The sequence below is a fragment of the Barbus barbus genome (genome assembly GCF_936440315.1).
Source record: "Barbus barbus genome assembly, chromosome: 32".
Classification (NCBI taxonomy): domain Eukaryota; kingdom Metazoa; phylum Chordata; class Actinopteri; order Cypriniformes; family Cyprinidae; genus Barbus; species Barbus barbus.
In genome coordinates this window covers 19,562,919-19,589,981 of record NC_136760.1, presented here as the reverse complement: position 1 = coordinate 19,589,981, position 27,063 = coordinate 19,562,919, and the positions used below count along the sequence as shown (strand labels likewise).

The 27,063-nt window shown below is 36.4% G+C and overlaps 1 protein-coding gene across 5 annotated transcripts in view; it reads right to left on the bottom strand.

Annotated features, from left to right (window-relative positions):
* The window catches only part of LOC306852028 (actin-binding LIM protein 1-like), a 76,141-nt gene extending 49,762 nt beyond the window's left edge, over window positions 1-26,379 (bottom strand). For 4 of the 5 annotated variants that reach the window (XM_079388615.1, XM_079388616.1, XM_079388617.1 and 1 more), the window contains exon 1: window positions 26,198-26,379. In XM_079388615.1, the coding sequence (XP_079244741.1) occupies window positions 26,198-26,210 (13 nt within the window). In that variant the 5' untranslated portion in view covers window positions 26,211-26,379. Of the gene's footprint in view, window positions 1-6,196; window positions 6,538-26,197 lie in introns of those variants that run through there. The other variant, XM_079388614.1, reaches the window with a different exon arrangement.
* Window positions 26,380-27,063: the final 684 nt, after the last annotated feature.

Here is a 27,063-nt window from a genome sequence, read left to right as displayed (position 1 = left end):
CTACTAACCTTTTGCGCCCTGGCCAAGTACAAACGACCGGTCAATCCACACGTGTCAGGGCTGGATGCTAAAGAGAGCTTGTTTTAGACACAGACCTGGACTGATTGCTGCCACAGGTAATGTGTTCAGGGTGAAATATTCATTTCTCATAATCATTTTGTATTGGATTGATATTATATTTGTATTGTGATGAGCATCTGGCTCCCCTCCAGTCAACGTCACGCCGGCCCTCACATTGCTGGCCCACATCCAGACTCACAAACAGGGTCTGTGGCCAAGAGGAGGAGCGAGAATACGGAACAGTGTTGGCAGCACCTGATAAATATCGTCTCTCATGACCGCTGCCATAAATTCAGTTGACATCTTATAGACACAGAACAGATATCAAAATTCATATGCACCATATTCTTCAGGACCGAGAAATACACAATATAGAGGCGTATGAAACAAAATAAACTACTGTTCAAAAGTTTGGGATTGGTAAGATTTTTTATTTATTTATATATGAAGGGTTCAGATGTGAAAGCATGTGGTATAGTGCAAAAGAAACAGAAAGCGCAAAAGAAGCATTTATTTGAAATATAAATATTTTGTAACATTCTATTTGTCTTTACTGTTACTTTTGATCAATTTAATGCATTTTAGCAGAATAAAAGCTTTAATTTCTTTTAAAAAATTACTTCAAACTTTTGAAAGATGTGCATTGTCTTAGAAAGTGTTTCTTGCTATTCACGAAAAATAGATGCAACTTCAAGGTAGAACATATATATGATTGTATCATTGTATAGATTTTCATCTTTCACCTTTCATCTGCCACTGCTACTCTCGTACTCTTTGAACAAATTCATCTACTAAACGGGTACAAGACTACATACACTATGTCAAAAACCAACACCGTAAAAATAATTCTTAATAAAAGTGAAATAAATACAGCAGAACACTGCACCAGTGCTCTCTAGTGCAATATTATCAGTATAATTCATCATATTTTGGCTGTGGAAATCTTTTGCTGATGAAGATCGATATATAGTCTAATATAAAATCTCATAGTTTTAGTCAGCAATGTGTCATATATTGGGGCTTTGGGATATTGTAGTGGGAATCAATCCCAGTAGATTGAATTGACATATTTTACCTGAAATAAATTCAGAAAAATTGAGTCTACAGTAGACTTATATATTTATATGTGTTTCAACATCACTGAATTCGTGGATAGTGTAGACTTTTTATTGCTGATTTAAAAAAACATGCTAAAATCTGACCCCATAAGACCCTTTGCTGTCTGTCTGATTTTAGAGATAACCATTGGGTCTCAGGATAAAGTACTATTATTATTAAAGCATTAAGTTAAATATCCTCTTTGGCATGCACACCAATACATAAAGCTAACTCACCAACCGAGCAAAGGACACATACCATTGTGATAAGCAAATGTGATAAGCATATCTGTACAACAGCCTATGGGGCCTCTGAGATCAGTGACTGATGTAACATAACCTCAGGTGAAATAGCCAAGGGATAATGACATGGACACACATATGTACACTTAATAGACTCATATCTGACTTCTTGATATCTGCTTTGAATGTGGCTGCTAGATTTCTATAATTCCCTTTAAAGAGTACACAGTCATTCTGATCTTTCCCTCACATTAAAAGGCCAATAAAATAGGCCTACATTTCAGTAATGTTGGGGCACACTAACACAAAAGGAAATTAATTTAGCTTCTTAAAAGCCTGGTTTGTCAAAGTTTAGGTTGATAAATAGGTTTAAAGAGAATTTTCAACATATCAGTGTGCTCAAAAAATATGCTCAACACTGAAACTCTATGTAGCAGACAAACTGTTCATGCATACAATGTGAATACTAGGCCTATAACCCTTTCATATGGGTAGAGAAATAAATATGTGCAGTCAGAAACAGTCCTTAGAGACCATGTCTTTGGCTAACTAGCATTATCCTAAAATATCCTGTCCTAAAATATAGGGCTACAAAACTGGTATATCCATTCTCCTAATACAGAACAATACATTTTTAGATCAACAGTCTCATTTACAATCACGTGAAGCTCTCTGCGACCATTTATGGAAAGGTTTTCAGAGTTATGTGCCTTTGACGTGAGTCCAACGTGAGAATTCCCATTTAACTACTGATAGTACAGAGAGTATTCAAGCAAATGTTGAGTGGAGTTGAGTGGATGTGTGTGTGTGTGTGATTTTATTGCTAAGCCAGACTCAGACACTACCCAGCTGCATGCATAGAGGAAATGGACAATCTGTAAATCTGGCACAGTGGGGAATGAGATTGCAGTTGGCCAGTGATACAGTAGAATAATATTTTAATAAATTTAATGAGACGTTAAAAAATAGGCATTAAGGTCTTCCTTCAGTTTTCTGGTAAATAAAGACTTGATTGTTAATATTTCATGAATTAATATATTTTTATACTATATTTAAAATAATGTATAATATTTTAAATGTCATTCATATATTAATCAATGAATTAATTAACATTAAAAATATTATATACATATTTTTATAACAATATGGCAGGGTAATATGTCATTTTGTAAATAATACTTTATATTCAGGTTCAGGTATAATGTGAATGCCTTGAGAACTAGGAACTGTATACTATGTCTATTATGTTATGAATAAAATAACAGACAATATTTATTATTTTATGTGTGCATAATGTAATAAAACAATGTACACAAATAATTAGGGGGCAAGCACCAAAGGTGCTATGGCACCTATTGTTTTTGTTGGCGTTCTTCTTCTTCTTTTTCTTCTGCTCGAGTCTATGGCAGCCCATAGAACCGCTTGCGGGAAAGTTGTAAAATTTGGCACACTGATAGAGGATAGTGTCAATAGTAACCACAGCAAATTTGGAGTCTCTAGCTCAAACTCTCTAGCACCACAACTTGTCCAAAGTTTCACTCATGTTTATGTTAATAGCTTTTGAACCGTAAGCCACAAAATGAAAACTATTTTCTTCTGAATCCTTGGCTCAAGCCGAGTGGAATGAAGTCGTTGCAAGGTTTAGTTTTTTCGCTATTTTTAATTGTTCGCAAAACCTACTTTTTCTAACTCGTCCTAGACAATTCGTCCATTCTCACCAAAATTGGCTCATTTCATCTTCAGAGAATGCTGGCAAAAAGTTGTGGAATTCAAGTTGATTCGCTTAGCCGATCTCAAATAATGAGCAAACAAATTCTACGAAAAGCACGCAAAAATTTATCTGAGGCTATATCTCCGCAACGGTTTGGCGTATTGAGACTAAACTTGGTGTGTGTTATAACAAGCATGATCTGAGGCTACCTGCAGTGTTTCGGTGCAGTGCACCTAGTGGTCAGCAGATACGAAAAATGGCTATTTGTGCTTATAACGTCTAAGTGGTTTAACCAAAAATCACGAAACTGGTCTCTCGTTGCATTTTAGGGCTTAAAAAACATTTGCCAATATCTTAGAAATCGTTACTCCGATCGACACGAAACCACCGTAGGTAATTCAGAAACATAGCGTTCTGGCTGAATAATAATGCCCAATTGCCAAAATTTTGATAGTAAGTGGCACAAAAATGCAAACAAAGTCGACAGTCAGTCATTTTTTCTCATCTCGTATATAAAAATGTCTATAACTCCAAAACAAAAGGAGATGAGACTGGTATTAATAGATTCCTTGGGTCATGCTGAGAACAGTGATACCAACGTTGCCATGGTCAGCCAAACTTCCAGTCCGCCATTTTGATTTTCTTTAAAAACCTACTTTTTCGAACTCCTCCTAAGCCATTGGTCCGATTTTCACCAAATTTGATTCAGATCATCTTCAGACCATGCTGGTAAAAAGTTATGGATTTGGTGTCTTTAGACAAAACTGTTTTCGCATACTACAGAAACGAATTTGAGGCGTGATGCCAAAATGACACTTGAGGCTGAATCTCTGCAATGCTTTGGCATATTGACACCAAACTCTGTGTGTACCATTGTCACCTCACACAGAACACACCACATCGATTTGATAATAGCGCCACCTATCAGTCAAACGTGATAAGCCATTAAATCATATTACTAGAGGTTTATATATGATTTTTCAGCCGTTTTGACTAAAATAATCCTAAAATGGCTTCAATTAATCATTTCTGCAGTTGGTCTGATGCTCCATGCTATGCTTAGCTCCTCATTTTGCTGCTGGAGTGCTTGGTCCGTAATTGTTGCTTGCAGCTATATTGTACTTTATTATTATAAATGAATGAAATATTTATAATAATATATAGTTTATATTTATAGATTTCTGAACAATATATTTTAAATAATTAAAAAATATTAATTTATCATTTAAAATATTGTAGAAATGTCTATTATGCTTTTGTTTGTGTATTAGCTTATGGCAGCTAGCCTGTATGTTAATGCACTAAACTAAACTCCATGCATGCATTAATGAACATGTGCCATATACGTATGAAAGCACTGATATACACATGTTTGTGTGAGGTTTGCAGTGTGTGTTGTGCTGTGATTTCACACGGGGTACGGCCTCAACAACAGACCAGTCATCGCCCAGTTGCCATGGCTACAGCGATAGGCTAAATGCATTATTGAGTTCATTCTCTCTTAGTCTCTCTCTCTTCTCATGTCTCTTTCCCTCGCTCCCCCTCCCTCATCCTGCGCAGACCACTATTAGCTTTTACTAAAGCATGATCTACTTTTCAAAACACACGCACATCGCTGCTACGAAACATCCTTTGCCTCCGTTTCTGAGTCGTGACAAGGGCTTTCTTCGGGAAACAACCCAAACAGGAACGCACTGTGCACTGCCTGTAATAATTCAATAGCCTGCTAAATTCCTACATAGTGTTACACAACATCTCTGCTAGTAACTGTGCCATCAGAAGCTCCTTTTGTTGAATAACAGTCAGTTTTTTGTCCTATTTTTGGTGTTTTTCACTGTATTGTTTTAATCAGGCGGTGTGGTCCTGAGGCCTTAGTAAACATGATAATGAAGCGTTTAAGATTCACCAGATGTTCCTGCTATAATGCGGCTTCCCTCATCAGATAACATGAAACTTCTGAAGTTACTGCCACTTAATATTCGCAAAGAACTCCTACACAGACAGTTAAATGCACATTCACACACAACCAATAGAGCTATAATCTCTGTATTATTTAGACTAGAATATGTACCAGACCACACAAATGGTGATGTATAAACAGAAAAGTCTATAAAATGGTCTTTTGGATAATAATAAACACACATTATGTTCGTACAGCACAATGTGCAGCCCACATGCTGAGAAGCGATTTGGTGGTAAAGTAATTGTCTTTAAGACCAACCCAAGACAAACACACATAGACTACAATTCATAATTAGCATTAGCATTAACTGCAAGCTTCAGTTTTGCATACAACTGCAAGCTTCAGTTTTGCATACAAAAACACAAGCTTTCTCATATTCACACCACTATGTGGTCGACCAACATGAGCTTTTTAACACCAAAAGGTATCTAGAGAGCAAGGTGGCTCATATCCAACATATCAATAAAAAATTAACAAAACCTAATGGTAGCGAACAAGGAATTTAGCAAATTTAGCTAATTTAGCAAAATAAGCAAATTTATTGTGTTTTACACTTAAAATACACAATATATACTCAAAATGAATTGTAAAATATATTTGATTATATAAAAGTGGAGTTTTACTATTACAAAATATACTCAAAATTATTTAAAACATGCACTATTTTACATTTATTTTACACAAAATATATGCTTAAAAATAATCATTAAAAAATGACAGCAGAAATGCACACTATCCACTGATTTTCACTTGATTTACATGCTATTAAAAAATAAACAAAAAAAGCATACTATCCATTGACAAAAGTGTCGGTAGATTTCCAAACTAACATTAGTGAAATATTACTTTCTGTTGAGAAATCTATAATGCAAGACTTATCAACAATCTCAAAATAGCTTAATGACTACCAATTAATCACCCTGTCCAATATATCAGTTAATCACTAGTACCACCTTCTGCAGAATCTCATTCATTTTTATACACCGCAATCCTTCTAAAGCAGCAAACTGTCCTCCCTACATCCAGCACGCACGCAAATCTCCCACATGCTGGCCTGGTTTTCTCCCTCTGCATGAGCTCTCTCTCCTGGTCCCCACCCAGTGCTGTGCAATGCCATGCTACCTTTCTCCTTCACCATGACCATTGGCTCCTCAGTGTCTGCTGGGGCTCTGATGAGGAGGATCAGAGGGAGAGAGCTGCTTCCTCCTGCCTGCTTTCTTCCTTGGGTTCTCTTGCTTTATTCCCCCACTGAATCCAAATGTGAGGAGACGACGGAAGAGAGAGCGAGAGAGAGAAAGAGAGAGAGAGAGAGAGCAAGGCAACGGCAAGATGACAGCAGAGGAACGGATTGAAAGAGCTTGTACTCTCAAACTAAGCAGCCGCTCAGCAACTGCTGGCTTGGTCTTCGTTTCTCGAGCAGCCCCCCCTCTCCTCATACACACGCATACTGTGTGTGTGTGCTTGTGGACTCTGCCCTGGCTCTTCTGAAATAACCAGATTGCAGCTGCCGTGTGCGACAAATGCAGATTCCACAGCCATAATCCCTCCCAATTCAAGACACCACCTTAAATTCTTTAAACAGAGATGGAGGGGACAGGCACATGTGACTCAGTTTAATATACTGCATATTTATATTTTTTCCTGTTCTCTCTCTCTCTCTCTCACGCATACATATTGTCTCCCTCCCATTGTTCATCACATGCTCTGATTAGCGGTGTTTATTTCATTGAAGTGCTGACTGCTGCTTTTACAACTCAAACCTGTTTGTTGCGGATGAATTAGCTGGAATATAACTCACGTTCATTGACCTATGTATGTATAAGGTAAAACAGGAAAACTGTGATATGCTATCTCTGGCCTTTGAGGGATCAGCTAGTCTCTCTCCGGACTATCCACGCGTCATGGCTGTAGATTATAGGATTACTAGGCAGACAATTGAATTGGGGAGTTTATTGAGAGGCGTTATTAATATTCACAATGGTGCATTGGCGTCACTAAGGGGTAGCGTGTACTGAGAGAATGGGGCTGCTCTGACAAATTACCCAGAAGTCTTGTAGAGGTGGTACGTGTATACACTTTTTTAACTTCGTATTTTGTATGAGGCTAAGACATACCATTCTAAAGTTTGGGTTCAGTAAGAGTTTTTCATTATTTTGAAAGTCTTATAATACTCGCAAATGCTGCATTTATTTGATCAAAAAACAGTATAAACAGTAATGCTGTGAAATATTATTATGATTTATTAAACAACTGTTTTCTATTTTAATATAGCCTACTTTAAAATGTATTCTCGTGATGGCAAAGCTGAGTTTTCAGCAGCTATTATTTCAGAATTCAGTATCACATGATTCTTCAGAAATCATTACAATATGCTGATATGCTGTTCAAGAAATATTTCTTTTTATTATAAAAGTTAAAATGGCTGGCTTGCTAAATTTTTTTTTTTTTTTTGGAAACTGTGATACATTTTTTCAGGATTCTTTAGAAAGCTCAAAAGCACAGAAGGACTTTTAATCCGTTTATTGTGACCTTGCTTAATAAATCTATTTATTTATTCATTTATTTAAATCTTACTGCCCCTTATTGACCCTGAAACATTTTTTTTTACTAAAACCTTTTTGAGATATAAAAGTCATTAAAACACATTTGTTTTTAAATACTACTTTTGAAAATCTTGCTAAACTGTATATATTATTTTATTCTGGTCTCAAATCACACTTTTCTTAAAATCAAAAAAAGAAAATCATTAAAATGTTTTAATTATAATAATCTAAACAATCTGTGAAATAAACTATGTAAAATGTGGCTGTCCCTCAGCCATGATTTCCATCACAACCAATGATTTTGCCTCTAATAAAATACAAATAACAAAAGTTAGTGTACTTGTATAGCAAGGAGACAACAGTAAAGATCAGCTGAAATATGATGTGTACTTTCAATATTTTTTTATACAAAAAAAATATTGAAAATATTTAATTTGATGTATTAAGGAGATACAATGCTAGCTATGAATCAATCAGCCATTATACTCCATTATATAAAAAAAACTTATTTCCACTCAGTACATACAATGAGATGTTGGAAATACATGCAAGATAAACATGCAATAATGTGTACACTGTTAAAGACAAACCAGCCAACAGGGACAAAAGTGTCCATATCCTAAGAAACAGCCTTATATGGGTTGATATGGTTAAAGGAGATTAACTGAATTTTCAATAAGGGAGGATGTGTGTGAGAGAGAGACACAGAGGGTGTCAGCATGAGAAGGCCACAGACAGCAGGTGTTGGATAAATAGAGGAACTTGAAGTCTATATCATTAGAAAGAAGAAAACAGCTGAATATTTTGTCAACAACCAAGAGCAAAGAGAAGGAACTGAGCCAAAGCAACAAGAACACAGCTAGACCACTGACATACTCTCCATTTATATGTACAACACTACACAATTCTACTATGGCTACTTTATGAATGCTTTAATGCAAATAATAGTTATTGAACTATACTGATGTTCTGAGAGGTTTTCGTATATTTCTGTGTGATTGCTAACATGTAGGATGGTTGCTAGGATGTTTCAGTTGGGCCAAAAAAAAGGGATTTTCATCTCAAGTGATTTTTCCCACCTATTTTGTCCAAAAACCCACACCCTTACGATGTCTGCAGCACATTACTGCTATGGAAAAGCAGCACATGTGGAACAGAGGAATAACACTATGATACCTCTGACTTCCACTTCCTGCAAGTCTACACAGCGGGGATCCTGACTTACCTTGGCTATAAATCATTGATTGGTTGAGTGAAGCCATAATTACTGTATGCACTGTTTCCCTTCTATGAGCTGGCACTCTCTGAGCACAAGTGTCAAACATTAACAGTCAGGCTTACGCATCCATGCACATCTAGGCAGATGAGGAACCTCTTGCCAATCTCTCATTTCATCAGTTCTCAAAATATTCAAAATACACAGCAGATATTTCCTTACATAAAGCAGCATAACATCCAGTAAGACCACACACGTCATCTGCATCTGGAAATCTGGAAAGCTTGAATTATTCAAGCTTGGATGAGAATGGATTTATATACATTCTAGAAAATAACTGTTGCAAAAACAAAAGCAGAGTGTATTTTTAACAAAAGTATTACAGATGTACTAAGATACAAGTTATGTCCTAAGACTGTATAAATAAATATGTCAGTATGTTACTCCGGGATGCAATGACAACAAATCCGCTGAAACCTACATTATGAAACATATACAATACCAGTACATGGCACAAGGATGAGTGATTGTAAAAAAAGAGACCTCTGTAGACTAATGGGAAGATTTGTCAGGAATGTGTCGACCATTTCAGCCATAATCCTGCCAGCGGGATAGTGCTATGATCCAGCTCAGACTTTAGATTAGCCTCACATCCCACTGCCTTATAAACACAAATACCAGCATCTCTGTTCATCTCCATATTATTTTATAATGTTACATTTTTGGCTTGCTGCTATCCGAAATAGTTCTGCCCCTCTACTGGTCACTAGTGTGACTCGGAACTGCTGCTCTGCTAAAATCGAAAATATCCCTTCAATAAAAATATTTGTGGAAATTACTCTTTACTTTTGTATTTCACTGGGGAAACTTTTTTCAAGATTTTCATTATTTTTTCTCAATACCTAAACATAAAAAAGATGTACATACTAAAATTAATCTGTACAAATTACAAAATAATTAAATGAAATAATAAAATAAAATAAAGTCAAATATTACAAAATATTGTAGTTATGCCTAAGAAACAGTGGGGTTAATAAAAAATAAATAAAATAAAAAACAGAAGGAAAAAAATATTATTAATAAAATGATTTTTCTGTAGTGTTGCCCTCTTAAAAATACTATTATAAAAATGATAACTACTATTATTTCTACACAACTGTACAATAACACAGGCAGTCACATAATGGAAATATTTTCTATGATAGCAAATAAGTGTCTAGCATGAGCATCTCTCCTACTCTCTATCCTCCCTTACCGGGTCCCATGTCAGGAGGTGCCATTTTCTCCAGGATGACATACTCATTAGGGTTCAGGAAGGGCAGCTGCTCCATCATGGACTGTTTGGGAATGAGGTAGAGCACCTCAGCCACGTTCCCATCTTCGATAATGGACATTCTCCGAACTGAGTTCTTGCGCTTCACCCGGTCCAGCACCACAGAGTCATCGCTGCGGCTGGAGCCGCACAGTTTGCCAAAGCTGTTAAGATTGGGCATGGCGAGACCCTCTAACCATTAGAGGAGATACCATACAAGACAAACATAAAAATCGCCCGGTCACACAATAGTGTGTTGTGTTACAGCTCAACCCCAGGTACTAGATTAAACGTCCAGATCGCAGGGGTTTATTTGTGTTGTTGGTGAAGCAGCGCTGAGCACCCTGCTGAGAGCTCCTTCCTGGTTTACTTAAGCAGATTACAGCCGATGTATTTTTAGTGATTATCTTCAGTGGAATAGAAAAAGAGCACCTGTATGAGACAGTCATGGAAGTCATGACTTTATGACCTTATACAATGCGGATGAAAGTTGCAATATCAAAAACAGATGCAACCCGGCCTAATGCTCTGTGATTGGATGCATCTTCTAGCAGATTAGAAAAGTTTTACATTGAATGGTATTGCAGCCGTATATTGCAGTTTAAATCGTATTTAAATCAAATCATGTGACTGGCTTTCACTGAGTCTTACACGTAATAACGCAAGGCAACAGCGTCCTTATACTGGACATACTAGTAAATAAAACATACAATAATGCATCTGCTTGATTAAACTGACATTTCTGATTAAAATAAAGATCCTCTCTAACCAAAAGCGCTTCTATCTGAGCTTGTAAACCCATGCCGAACAAGCATCCGCATTTAAACTGGCACATCACCAAAGCTGCTCTAGGGGACCTTGTCTGTGGTACTTTTAGAATCATAAACCCTGCATCCGTGCCCCATACGTACAGAGACCCTAATATCACTCACATACACGTTTATGTGTACTGCAATTACTTTGCAAGGACATAAAGGGGTTTCTCCACAGTCACTGTCAGAGATATGATAGCTGTTATATAAAAATATCCATTTTCATTGAGGTCGTTACAATGGTCATTTATTCAAATGATCACATCAGCAGAAAGTGTGCAATACTTGTTTGTTCGATACACTAATTTTATGACTGCTATCTCTCTCTCAAACACACACAACACAGCAAAGAAACACAAACTTTAAAGGGATAGTTCAATTAAAAATTACAATTCTGTCATCTTTTTTAATGAAATACAAAAGATGATATTTTAAAGAAATAAGAACAGGAGGAGAATTACAGGGGTATTATGTGTGTTTTAGTCTTTGTTTGCTAGCTTTAAGGTCATTTATATGTTAGTGCACCCCCAATGGTTGACACAATTCAATTTAAGCAGATGCACACATTCATATTCATTCTTTGTCTTCAAGAGACGCAAAAAATATTGATGGCTCATATTGCATCATACAAACTTTTTTCAATCAAATTCTTTCAATAAGCATGTTATACTCAAGAGTATATTATTAAATATATTAAAAGTACCATTCATACATGCACATTAACATCAACACATCAATAAAACAGCAACACACTCCCGCTGTCTGAGTCATTCATATTCACACGAACAGCTACTCAAACTGTTTTTTCAAGCACATGAATATGTTTATGTCATAGACACAAAATCAATCATAGAAGTAGGCATACTACATTAAAAGTTTAACAATCATATATGGACAGTGTCACAGTGCAATATTCCTGCAAACAAATAGGTTATGCATTCTTTCACTCAGATTTTGTCTTACATGCTGAAGAACTAATGGGGAACATTCAGGATATTTAAAAAATGTTTACAAATTATTATTTAAAAATGGGGGATGAACTTTTTGATGTGTTCCACTCAAACTTCCTGTTTCAATAGAACATACATTAATAGAAAAAGAAAGCTGACACACCACATGGAGAGACAGTTCACCCCAAACCGAATATTATGTCATCATTTACTCACCCTCAAGTTGCTCCAAACTTTCTAAAGATAAAAGAATAACTTTTTTGGAAGAACTGTTTTCATTCGTACAATGAAAGTAAATGGGGTCCAAAACAACACTGACTTTTACAGAGCTCCTAATGAGACATGGTTTTCCACATTATCTTCATTTCTACTCCAGAGAAAAAATAAATTAGTGCAGGTTTTAGAATGACAAGGTGGTGAGTAAATGATGACAAAATATTTATTTATTATTTTTGTCACCAAAAAAGTAGTTCAGGATACTTTAAGAATACTTCAAGAGTTCTTAACATTGTTTGGAAAAAGACAATTTCAGTTGTGTAAGGAAGATTACAAAAGATTTCACTGAAAATCACAAAAAATAATAATTTTATAAAACTCATGACAGCTCTCAGAATAGTTTTAACATGCTAACGATATGACAGTGTTAATATATTTGGTCTAGGTGAACTCTATCTGTTGTGCATGCTGCTACCACTATGAGCATGTAAGATATGCTGCTCCTGCATGAACAGGAATATGTAAATTCTGTAGCAGATTTAGACAGGTGGAACCGGGGGAGGTGGAGGGTTTTAAAAGAACTCTGATGGCACACTGCAGGACCAGTTTACAGTGAACACTGGACCAGAATATTTTAATGATGAGCAAGCAGATCCAGCAGAGGCCAATTAGCTCATGCATGATTGATGTGACTGACAGCAGATTGCATGTAAAGGACCTATCGGCCTGTGCCATCCAGTGTTTCATGGCTGAACTAGATATACGATTCACACACTAGGATGATTTCACAGCAGTTACGTAAATCATCGATCTGGATGAAAAGTAACATTACTCTGACTGCTAATCGAAGACACAGAGGAATCACAACCATACATCCTGAGTGTTACACCGTCTTTGGTCCTCATGTGATACGTTCCTTCATTCCCATTTCTGTGACAGCTCATTTTTCACTTATGGCTTTTCATCTAAATCTCCTCACCTGCATGTGTCTTTGTGCATTGAGATAATGACTATGACATTAGAGATGCATACAGCTCACCAGCGCTGTGTACGATCCAGGTGGAGGTTATGTGAGCAAGGAGACAATATAATATATAATGACTGTTAATGACAGAGTACAACAAAGTGCCCAGACCACCTATGTCTCCATCCAGAGGGGCTTATGGGGGAGTCGCGTATGCATAATCACCACTTTAGCCTCAGGGAAATGACTATAGTCTACCTTCTGTGGGGCAAAAATAATTTATCAGCTGTACTAGAGCACACTTACATAGACACATGAGCACAAAAACAATCTGCAAAGTGTGTGTTGGAGCACTTTAAAAGTGCAGTGTGTAATTTCTGTGAGACTAGCAGCAACAAATATCTCACGGAAAGTTCTGGGGCAGATGTAGAAATGTCTAGCCCCATCCACACACACACACACACGCAGTCTTTTAATACTATACGACACTATTAAGCTCCACATGATCTATTTTAGGATAAGGATACTGTCACGATTTGATTGATGGCTCAAAGCACATAGACAAAACAATTTAAAGCACTTAGCTAAAATCTATTGTGTAGCCCATTTAAGAAAGTAGAACCCAAAATATTAGCAGTGCACCATTTTAACAAGCTAAATTAAATTTCCATCATTTGAGTATATAAATCCCTTCATGTTACAAGCGCTCAAATGCTTGAAATGCCTCACATGGCAGAGCAGAGAGGCAGATTAAGTCCTGCTGATATTTCGCAGTGTTGTTATTCAGTCTCTGGATGTGCTGAACAACAGCACAGAGTATCCATTACCTCTGTCGCACCCTTCACAGCCCCCAACATGAAGGTTAAACCAATACACAGTGATGAGACAAATGTGGGCGAGAGGTGAAAAAATTAATGCTAAACTGTATTTATTTGCATCTTTCTTTTTCCTTCATTCTTAGGTATTTTAATAGGCTTTTTACTTTCAATCTACAGCACGGGTTTCTAACCTTGCAAGTCAGTCATGCCGGTGACCCCAATGTAAAAAATATATAGGCTATATTTTCTCTGTAAAACCTTAGAATAGTAAAAACTTCATTAATAACATTTATAAGCATTATTACCTTTTAATTTATTTTTGTTTCTATTTCAGGTGAAATAGCTTTATACTACATTTAGTACATAAAGCATATTTGCCATATTTAGATATAAGATGTTAAAACATTATGAACACAAAATGAAATATTTAATAGTTTTTAAAAAATGCTGTTATTTATATTATATTTCATATTTATTAATTATATATACTGTTCAAAAGTTTGGGGTTGGTTAAACATTTTTTAAATAATTTTTTTCCTCTCATTTATTTGATCAAAAGTACAGCAAAATAGTATATTACTGCTATTTAAAATATATTTTTTAGTATATTATTATTTTATTAATATATTAATTAATAATAATAATAATATATAATAATATATAAATAATACTACACACACACACACACACAATTTCAAAATATCTGACAATGTTTAGTATTAGTATAATATTTAGTATTAGTTGAATATAATATTGACAATGTTTCATGATAGTTCTAACTTTTTATTACAACTTGTAGTTTCATTTTGGAGCCCCAGGGGACAGTAGAGAGCATACAAGTAGATGGTGGTGGGGGAGGGGGGGGGCAATAGGCAATAGGATAATAGGATCTTGACTTATGGCAGTATTCAAACCTGCTTCCTCATGCAATGCAATGCTACCCACTGTGCTTTAGCTATGATAGTTTTTAATTTTTAAATGCATAAATATTAATAACAGCTTTCTTAGAGTGACTGATTTAGTTAACAAATATTCAGAGGGCCAAAGAGCACCATCTACTGTCTGACACATTCAAATTACCCTGAGAAACAGCAATATGTGGGGGGTTAGACAAGAATAAAGAAGCAAGGTAGCCATCAAGAATACTGACAACAGTCAGGTAGGAAAAGTAGATTCTGGATTCTCTGATGGTGTGTGAAGACACTGCTGCACACATATAGGCCTATCATGTTCAGTCAATCTTGTGTGATGTAAAATGCACATCTTTATCCACCTTATGGCCTATTACACATATGTTTTTATTCTAGCAAGGTCAACACAATCAAGCAGCTTATCTGCACAGAGAATCGCTCAGGGGCTTGTCCACACACTTTTTGATAGCTGAACCTCCTTAAAATGCTACCGGGCCTTCCATCCATCTTGACATTCTTACACTTGACCAGTCGACTTGCTGAGGAAAGGATGTGCATGTGTTATCCATGGACTGGCAAAGCTCATGATGGGACATGGTACTGGATGCGCTCCGGCTCCCTTTGGAGGAAGGTTATTAAACCAACCATGCATGGTTTAATAACCTTCCTCCAAACCATCAAACAATACTCCCTTTCATTGTCATTCGGGCCCACGTCTCATTGCATAACATTTCTCCATGTGGCGTATAGAATTTCTCATGGCAAGAGTGAATCACTTCATAGATGAATGCAGGCAATGTAAAGAGCATCATGAAGAGGAACGCTGACATTATATAACATCCATTCACAATGCCTCAAGATTTCAGTCTCCATTTTGAGACTCAAGCATAGTCAGTGAAATCATTAGATGCACAAGTGTATCACAATATATGACTATTTTAATGGCTGTGCAATGTAAACAACACAAAGTATGGAAATTCATTAATATGGTAGGGTAAGACAGGGAAGATGCCACCCTTAAGAAGAATGTGTGTTTATTTTTAAATTGTAACATTTTTAGATGTTTAGCATGTGCAGGATGATGATGCATTAGCCAATGTGTTACTAAGGGTAATAAAAAGAGAACAAAAGTAAAACAAAGAGTACTAGGGTAAGATAGAACCCTACCTATGGTAGGAATGTAAAGAATATTTAATATAAAATTCTTAATTAGCTATTCTATTTAAATTTGTGTTTTGAATAACCGACAACTGTCCCAAAAGTCCCAGGCCAGCATTGAAAATGTATATAAACTAATAGCAAGTGAAATTTTGTTAAGTGTTGCTCCCCCTAGCTGCACTTCTGAAAAGTGCAAGAAAATAACTTGTTACACACGAAACCCAGGGCCAAGAAATACAGCAAATCTAATCCAATCAAACACAGTCCACTGCACACCATGGCAATTACCAGCTGAAGATCCACTTCACCTTATGAAGTGTATGCATGCACACCATAAAAAGGCATACACTAACAATGCCGTTTTCACAAGGTAAACACAATGTTGGAAGTGTCATAAACTTAGCATTTAGATGCCAATAATAAACAGCTTGTCTTCTCATAATTTGATAGCTTCTTATTTATGTGATCAAAATTAGAAAAATATTCAAATATCACTGTGGTTTGTCTCAAATATTACAAATTAAGTCGAAAACTTAAAATCCTTTGAATACATCTGTTTTTTTTTTCTGGCTGTGTGACCCTAATTCAACATCCCTGAAGGAATTGTACTCCAAAAGAATTGCGTTAGCTATTAAAACCACACAGACATATTCATCCTTGTTGAGAAATCTAGAACAAGGTGCTTTTGACATTTACGACATGGAACGGAATGTGTTTCTTCACACTGTGATCGTATCCACCATATCCCTGCTTTATTTCTCACACATAAGGCTTGCAAACAGATGTATGCTCTCCAGGAGCAATAAAGGTGAAGCGGTATGTTCAGCTCCACCCATTGGCTGATTAAACTGGCTCATCATGAATTGACCTGAAACACTGCAAAGCAGGCATGTGCCACATCTGTTTCAGGGTTCAAAATATAAAAACACACTCTCACGAACACCAACAGAGAAAGACTGTGAGAAAGAGGAAGAAAAAGAGAGCCTTAGCAATTTTGCGCAAAATGGGTACACTTGAGAGAATACAGTAACAACAAAACCTCCTGCTTTTAGTCTTCAACAACTGCTCCGTCAGTGCTCATTGGACTCACTTGAAGAGGAAATGTTGGGGAAATTCTTTCATAATGTCGTAATCCTTTCCAGAGTTTTTTTTTTTCCCCCTCTGTATTTTACGTGAGGCTGGTTCGAGTTATATTCCTGGCGATTATGGTTTACCGTGCAAACAGCCCACGGTATCAAAGTATGCTCGGAAACATCATGGGGGTGTTTATTTGTTTGGACGACCTTAAAACCTTCAGCCGACCTCAGAATCAAACCTTAAGAGCCCTCTCAGCCCTTAAGAGAGTCCCATTACAGACCCACGAGCACCAGAGCAAATAGCACCAAAGTCTCTGGAGAGAACAAGGTGCAAGCAAGCAAGACAAAAACAAATCTAACACTGTGTCCTGACCAGGTGTGATACCATAAGCAACAAGCACTGCACGTTCTCTACAACACAGCCAGTCTGAACATATTTGATGATAAATGTTACAGTATATGGAGGAGGATTATGGACTAGTGAGATGTCACTGTAGGCGGGGCTCCCAGCGCAAAACAGGAATAGAATTAAGTGATTGGTAGAATAGCCAGTCACTCTTAGAGGGTCAATCCAATTGTGAAAATATTAATTTAATATTGAATAAAATGTAATAATTTAATAAAATAAAACTGTAAATTGATTAATCACTTATAAATATACTTAAATGAATAAACAGACATTTTTAAACTCATTTAATTAATTAATATGTCAAATTTACCAAAAGATTAATACTAAATAATAATTTTAAAGCATTGGCCAACTAATACAATTAATTAGTTAAAAAAGGCATTTAAAAATGTAATTGTGTTTAAAAATATATATATATTTTTTTAAACGTGTCTTTTAAATACATCTATTTATTTGTCTATTTGAAAAGTGATTTATTCATTTAGTTTTTTATTTTTTAATTAATACATTGATAATTGATTTCTTTATTTTATTCTTAAATGGCACTTAAATCATCCTCCATATTTGCTTATTGCAACTGGTTAGGACAAAATTGATGAAAAAACAGCTTTTATTGCCTGCCACTTTATTGCTTCATGCCCGGTTAGGAGGACACTGTATAAAAGCATCTAATTGCATCTGAAATGCGTCTTAACACTGAAGCATTAAAAGCTTTTAAGTGGGTTCATAACTCAAAAATCTATTTGCTGATGCACCATTTAGTACGTCGCTGCAAAAAGCAGTGTTTATAAAATAAGTGACAGCAAAATATCATGTGCAGTGATGGATATACTGTAAGAAGACTGTGACAAGGAGAGAAAGCTCTCTCAGGGTCTAATCACACAAAGAGATTGCATGTTAGCAGCAGCTCTAAAATGATGTCAGGTAGCCATTGGCGATGGCTCCCCTTTCACTAATGTATAAGCATACAGTAACTCAAATCTTTTAAATATATTTTAAAATATAATTTATGCATGTGATGGCAAAGCTGAATTTTCAGAAGCTATTACAATTATAAATCATTCTAAAATGCTCAATTTTGGCTTTGAGCATCAGTTGTGGTATCAAAAGGTCAGTTTCTATATCCTGTGGGTTGACAGAATGCTGGGTAAACATGAGAGCCCAACACAGTGTTAGAAACACACAGGCCACTGGCCTGGGGAAAAAAACGGATGCTACGGTTTCAGTAATGTCTGATCCCACATCTGCTGCTCCTAAGCCACGGTCTGGAGAGCTATTATTAATGCAACTGTGCCCTGCTAAGAAGTAATTAATGTGATTGCTTCTGCTCTTACTGCAGGTGGTCTTCTTGGATGCAGCAATTAAGCCCTTATACTGCCGTCACCTTGTAAATGACCCCCAACCCACTTTGCCAGGAAAACTGCAAATATTGCTCTCACAATAAGGCTCATAGGATTGCAAGATCTTTCCATTCTATATTGGATTCTGTCTTCAGTTTATGCTAAGTGGACGTTCATGCATAAGTGGATCAATCAGGACTACATGATTATTACTGTGATGTACTGAAACAACATTAAGTCAGAGTATATATAATGGTGGCCTCTCTAAGCCAAATCAATCATTTTGAAGGAAAGCATAACTGTCACAGTTCTTATTGAAAATATGGCTTGAATTATCAGTTATTTCTTTTAAATGATGCATTTCTTCTTTTAGTTGACTCTGAGAAGCATTTGCCTCGATAATGGTTTGCAGACTCTGTGGTTTTTAAACATGTCACTGTGTAATTTAACCATTTCTTATTAAAAAGAAAGAAAATGCACAGATAAAATGCTTTGCAATGTCATGTATGAAGAATATACAAACTATTTATGACTTTATTTGACAGAAAAATACCCACACTGTTCATACCTAAATAATATCTAAAGCTTGTCTCAGTTAGCAACAGTAATCAAAGGGGATGGAGTTTTGCAAAATGACTTTTTTTTTTTTTTTGGAAGATTAAAAAAAGAGAGCAAAAAACTCCCCTATAAGAAAAACGAAGGAAAAGGAGAGTGAGCTGCTTTCTGATGTAATAAAGCAGATGGCCTGAAAATGCAATAAATTGGATGATTGTGCAATTTAAACCATGGCCAAAGGAGCAGAATCTCAACGCTCACATTGACTTTACCTTGATTTTACTTTTGCTTTATAATAATAGTTAACACTTTTTGTTACTGAAATATATTCTTAAACCTAACCCTGAAACATCACAAAACATTTTAGATTTTCATTTATTTTGCATGTTTCTTTAGCCATTTGAGACTATTGGATTATAGGTTATTTCAGGTTTTACTGTCTTTCTGGGGACCCCACAATGCATGCAAATTCTGACACACACACACACACTCACACACACACACACACACGTAAAAATGTTGGTTTCTACTATATTTTCACAAGGTCACTATAGGAGTCAAGAAGACAAGGTATCAAATGCACTCTGAATTTTGTGATTAAGATTTTTTACTACAGTGTAGAGCATAATGATCCTTTGTTTTGAGAGGGACCTCTAGGTTTACTTTTAGCCACATCTTCTACAATAACACAGGAAATAATTGGGACAAAAGTCGGCTGGTAGCCAGTAATATCAGCAGCCCTTTCCCCAACTGGTCTGTAACTGGACTTCTGTCCACAAAGTGAGATAAACTAAGGAAAGCAAACTGGCTTTGACATGAACCAGGCATCAGGAGAACGTGGCCTAAAACATTTTGCCAAATGCATTGTAAGATAAATTCCCAATTGATGCTTAGCATTTATTCTGTAGAATCTCGAGTGGCTCTGGAGCTGAGCGCAGATGAAGCATTTATCAGGATGGCAATTTTTTTTTTTTTTTTTTAGAATCAGCAGCCCACAGGGAATACAGAGCTCAGGAGTGTGTGGTCAGCTGGAATCAGAATGATGGACTCCACACACCTGCAAGGTATGTATATATATACATATATATGTGTGTGTGTGTGTGTGTGTGTGTGTGTAAACTGAGGAAATTAGTGGACCCAAAAATATAGACAAACACAAATGGATAAGTTTTAGAGAGTTTATTTTCAGTTTCCTTAACGTTACAGTTCTCAGGATGCCTGCAAGTCTTCTCCAGGCCAGGGAGTGGCAACAGTGAGGTGAACAATAGGTAGTGATGGGAGTAGATAATCTGGAGGATCACAAGCTAGTTGAGCGCTTCCAAGCAGGAACTGTGAGAACTGGCATCACCTTGATCAGGTTTTAGATGGTCTTTTGAGGTGGATGGGGTAACCGGCTTGGGAATTGAACCCCAGTATACCACGTGACAGACAGAGACACAGTCCACTGCTCCACACAGTAAAGTCTATCAAAAGGATTCTAGAATCTGTTCTGAAGAGTAATAGAAGAGTAAAGAACAAACAGTACTGAAGACAGCACAGTCCAACTTCCTCTATTCTTTTCCAGTCCCAAATCCAAAACAATAATTCCACAATCCAAAATCCTGATGCAAAATTAACTGACAATCCAGCTTCCAGAGCAGCAGATAAAGAGTCAAACTTACTGACTCTTGATGGGGGTTCAGGCAGAGAGAAAGAATCAGATTCCAGACAGGATCGAGGAATCAGAGTCAGGAACAAACTGGAATGTTCACCAATGAACTGATGAGACAATCTGGCAGAGGGGTAAGAGTGAGACTGGCTTATATAATTAGTGAGACAGGTGAAACCAATGAGGATAATTAAAGAGGAATTAAGAGATCAGGAACAATAAACTGGGTGCTGGTTAACAAAATAAGAGTTTAACAGAAAATAGTGACAAAATCATGACAGTAAACTGTACATATATAGAGGAGGCCAAAAGTCAAAAGATGTTTTTCATTTAAACTCCTTTGTTAAAAAGGTCTGAAGAACAAGATGCTCACTGGATCATTCTCAAATAATGCTAGTTTTGCATAACAATTTGTACATTTTTTTTTGTATTAAACATGATAAATATTAAAGTATGTTAAAACATTTCAGGTGTCTAAGTGGTTGGACCCACTGTACATGATATATATGTATCATTTATGTGTATCTGAAACAGAATGAAATGGAATGGGAAATATGTAACAGTTACCCTGTATGACCTCTTAAATTTCCATAAATTTTTTTGTGCTGCCTTTCCTCATAGAATTATTTATAAAACTCCTAGTGTTTTATGGGTACAGTACATTGAGATGTCTGTCTCCACTGTTAAATGAGGTCTGGACTAATTCAAACTGAGGTTATCTTATAAGCGCAGGGCGGTGTAAAACACGTCTAAAACAAAACCCACAGAACAGAACACATGGAAATGTTTCTAACTCTCATTCCTCTGGCTCCTGCCCAGCTCCCGCCATTGTTTCAGGGGGAGCCGATTCACTGATGTGACTTCATACAGGATCTCCATGAAACTTCTAAACAATATGCCCCTCACCAACCCTCTGAAGTAGAATAGGGGACATAGAAATAAAGAGGAAAAAGCACAAGTCATACATGGGTTCAAAGAGTTTAACTTGCTGACATAACCCAGGACTGCAAGTTCAAGTCCTGCCACTGGTTCCTCCAACATCCCTTCCCCCTCTCCACTTGACCAGCTCATCCAAAGAGAGGTGACATCCTAGTTATAGGAATGTAGTGGGTCCAGGCTCGGCTGGCTGAGGGCGGCTTGGGAACAGAGAGAGGCAGAGGGGCAGCTTCCTGGTGGGATCAAGCTTAATTAAGCCTGGAACAACAACTAAAGCCTTGTGGCTTTCATGAGGCTGAAACGACAGCAATCAGCAAGCATGCTCCACTTCCCCTGGTCATCCTAACGGTGGCAGGTCTGTAGTGCAAATCACCACCAAGTCCACACAAAGAAGCAGAGCCGACGGCTAAAGGTCAGCATCTTGCACAGTTCAAAGACTACACAACATTAAGACTTCTTAAAGAACCAATTTTTTAACTTTAGCATTTGGCCTGTTTTTTGCACATTTTAGACAGACTGTGAGTCTGTGCTACTAGTGAGACAGGCTACATTAATGCGCAGTAGGTTGTGACAAATGACTGCCTTTAATCAAGTGAGTCATTGAATCATTTACTCAACTGATGCGTTCAAAACCACTAATTCATTCAGAAATAAAAGAAGCAACTGCTTTTATAATTCAGTCATTCACACAAACCAGCTGCTAATAACCAACTGCTGTGATGCCTGTTAATCAAAGAACAAAAGGAAAAAGAGGAACGCAATAACTTTCATAGCTTTAAGAATTCATCTGTATTTAATTTAAAATTTAGAGTTTGATAAATTAATTCAATTCAATTCTATATTTAAGTAGTCTAATAAATGTTAAATTGATAGCTCTCAATTATAGTGTAATGCTGAATGGCTAGTCAATGGGTAAATATTAGGGGAAAACAACTATTTCCTAGAGAAATCTGTAGTACTGGTATCAGTGATACTGGCCTTCAGTCATAAAAAAAGCTGCTATTATACAAATATTAAAAATATACTGTCTTTATGTTGTATCTACATTAATTTGATGATAGAATGTGAAATTATTGCAATTAAAAAAATATTTTAAAAATGTTTTTATGTGTGGTTTTTGGTAACTTACATGAATGGAAATATGACCTTTTACTTGATTTACTTCAGTCAGTGTTACTGTGGTTACAGGTTCAATAGATTCACATGTTACAGCTGTCAATCTGTATAAATGTAATTTAGGAGTAAGACTACTAAACCACTCACACTTAAGTGATTCATTCAAAAATAGTGATTCATTTAGGAACGAAACACCACTATACATGTGAGTTGCTCAAGAAAGTGTTAACGGTTGATCCTGCTTTTATTTTGTTTGGACTATTTTCAGCTTTTTGTTGGCAGAGCAAAAACAGATGTTACAATATGTTTAAAAAATATAGACATTTTGCATCATAAAACAGTGCCATTACCTTACATCACAAATTCAGTATCCTGTTATTTAGCTTAATTGACTGTGTTGAAGCTATGTGCAGGAATGATTCAAACTATTTATCCAGCAAACACAACTCTGACTAAACCCAAGTGACTAAGCAGGATACAAAGAAATCATAGCATTGAGCCGGACAGCAGGAATTATGACGTGTCATTCTGTTGAAGTAAAGTGATTGTGTTTCCGTGTCTCTGAAGCAAAGCCATGTCAAACAGAGTAGGTTCTATTGCAGCAAAACTCCAAGCGCTCTGGCCTCCATCCTGCTCACCCCCATCAAGAGACAAGTCTCAGAGTCTGACAGCCACTTAAAGCAACGATAAGAGACATATCTTACAGGGGCTTGGATGACCTGAATTGGGACAGTGATAAGTAGAGCACACCTCATGTACAATCCTCAGTCTAATCAGTCTTGAAATATCTCACAAGAAGTTATCATTTAGAATTATTTTCTTGTGTTTTAACACATTACATGAATAGTGAGAGGGGTGAGTAAATGATGACAGGTTTTGAATTTTTGGGTGACCTATACCTTTAAGAAACACACTGAACCATCATCGGTTTGTTTTTCCATCTCAAAAACTGCCAATTTCTGAAGGTGAAAAGGATAGAGCTGTCACAAAGTCGTCTTTCCTGGAGAATACATGTGAGGGCTGTTGGGAAAGAAAACAGTGGTATCACTGCTCTGATTAAAGCCCAAAGAAAAACAAGTCTTGAGAGGTTCCTACTCTCTGGATGTTGTTCCTACTCTCTTTTCAGATTCTCACACTGATTTCAGCTGACAGCTTTAACTTGGCTTCCCCAGGGGCCGACAATGATCTTGGGTCCAAGAAATGGAGATACACAGAGAAAGAGGGAATGCACCACGAATAGATGAGTGAACAATGGGGAGAATATTGAGAATCACATCAAGAAGGTCTGCCAGTTAGTGTTTAATTGTTTGTTCTTTTGAATAGAGGAGAACGGAGCTCACATATTTTTACTTCAGTAAAGATTTCTCAGGGTTTCTTTTTAAAATTACATGCCTTTAAATCATGGTTACAAAAAAGTAATTAAATATTTCCATTATTTTTGCCCAAGAAAAAAGATATAGTTTATTTAACACACATTAACCTTTTTGTGACAACATGCCCCAATAGCAGTTGAACTTATGTTCTAAGTTGGTACAACAGATCCTGCCATTAAAAAGCTTTTTTTCTTTTGCATGCCGTTTCATTCATTGTTTCATCACAAACCTTATATTTACTGAGATATAACCTTTTTGAAAACCTCCTGTGTGACAGCTTGCCCTATTTATCCCTACTTAGATTTTGATGATTTTTTTTTGCTTTGTCAAACTTATTCCACAGTTTTACAGATGTCTGGTGTTATAAATGCACACCGGTGACCTCAACAATTAAAATGAAATGACTGGACAACTGGGAAAAGGCTTGCTGATCTTAAGTGCAAAGTTTAAAGTGAAATCTATTACTCTGGGCTACTAGGGGTCGTAGGAACATGGCAAGAAACACATGGACTTGCACTTGCGCTGTGAATAGGACTTCATCAAAATGTAACAGTATAAAAGCAAACTCAAGACCAAAGTTAAACACACTTCCAGCCAAAATGTCTGATGCAGGAATTTTATGACCAAAACCTCCAGATTTATATACAGTACTATTCTGCATCTACTTCAGTTTAAGTTGCACCATTAAGTTGCACCATTTGAAGAAAAGCACCATTCTTGAGAACACCTATAATTATAAAAAAAACTACATAAACTGTAATACTGGCATTCATCCACTTGAGCCTCTCTAGCAGAGATAGAAAAGCAAGCCTCGGACTTAGAAATCACAAAAGCTAAATCAATAATACTGCAACACTTTTCAAGAATAATTTCTTAGACACACAAGTTTTTGAACACATGCTGTAATTATAGCATGGTTGAGGCTTATGACTATGGCTCATGGTAGCAGTAGCCCGATTCTTTAAATAGACTCAGCACCACAAATCATCTGCAGTGGTTGCGGTGAGTCTGTAATTGAAATCCAGAAACCATTTGAACTGTCAAAGCAAGAATAAGAAACATTCAGTGGGCGTATACATAGAATCATCTCGTGTGACGCTAATATAAAAAGAAGAGCACCCAACAGTGAGAGGACAAAATGCAAATAATACACTAGTCAAGTAGGCTTTGTTTCTTTGTGTCCTTTCTTGAACTCAGACAAGGAGGTAATTGCTTTATCTAACCCTTCAGTTGTCTTCAGGTCATTTTTTTTTAACTCTGTAAAGAATATAGGCCTACAATAAATATAGCTTTTTTAAAATTGGAAGTTTGGAACCAAACCTCGTCAGGAATCCCTGAAGAAATTGTGAGATTTTATGCAATGTAAAAAAGAAAATTATCCAGACAAAGGGACGCCTTTTGCCAAAATTGTCTCCCAAAGTTTTTTACTTTTTTTTTTTTTTTTACACAAATTGTGATAATGCATCAATAATCTAAACAAACAAATCAAAATTCCATTTTAAGAGCCTACACATCAGAAGCAGAAATAAGGCAAATTAATAGTGTTTGTAATAGGCTACTACATTCTTATATTAAGTAGGCTACTACGATGCATGCAGCATTACTAGTTTGACTCACATGTAGCTGTCAGATTTGATATATGCAAAAACAACTGTTTCAGGACAGGTGTAGAGACATGACAGTCTCATCGCGTCTCAAGTTTAAAGAATGAAACACGTGTCAAATAGAAATTAGAAAATGCCTTTTTAAAACTACATAAAAACTGGTTACCTCTTGTTGACATGATGCACTATGAAAACTGTGGCTTTTCCTCTAGAAATAAGATGAATAAGATGTGCCTTTCAATCCAAAATACAGTTCCCCGACTTCAGATAAGCAGTGTGCGAGCTCTATGTCCACGAGCAGCGGAGCAGCTCTGGAGCTCGGCATCAGTGTTCACTACAAAGCGCGACAGAATAACGGGAACCGGAGGCTTACACAATGGGCGTGTCCTGCTACGGTATGTGGCTACTGTTACCGCTGAAGCACTCCTGCTTTAATAGTCACTACTGTTTTTCTGACTTTAACATAGTGGGATGTTGCTTTTTAAGTTTTTATGTGATCTTTTCAGACCCTTTCTTTTCGAAGATTAAAGTCACTGTGATTTGCCCACTGTGTACATTTATAAAAGATCGCACTTGGTTAATGTACCATTTAAAATGCATTAATGAATTATAATAATACTGTTATAATAATAAATAAACCATCTATTAGTAGACTATACACAATATTAGTCTAACTGCATAGGCCTACTTATTCTAATACTAATTTAATAATAATAATAGGCCTACTTATTAGTAATCCTTATTCTATAATTAATATATGTGAAAATATAACAATTATCCGACACATTTTGTTTATCCTGTCTATACGTCTTCAGTAGGCTTATACTGGGTAAATGTCGCCATCACGTGGTTTAATTATTTTACTGTGAACTTTAAAGGTACAATAATCTTCGACGCATTTATTTGAATAATGTATCATTTAGCCTAATATTTGAATGATATACTTTTATGCTGGTAGATTTGCTTTTATACCAATTTTCTCTGTGCACGCAGGCAATGATCTAGAGTCAGCTTTCGCATTTTAGTTATAGT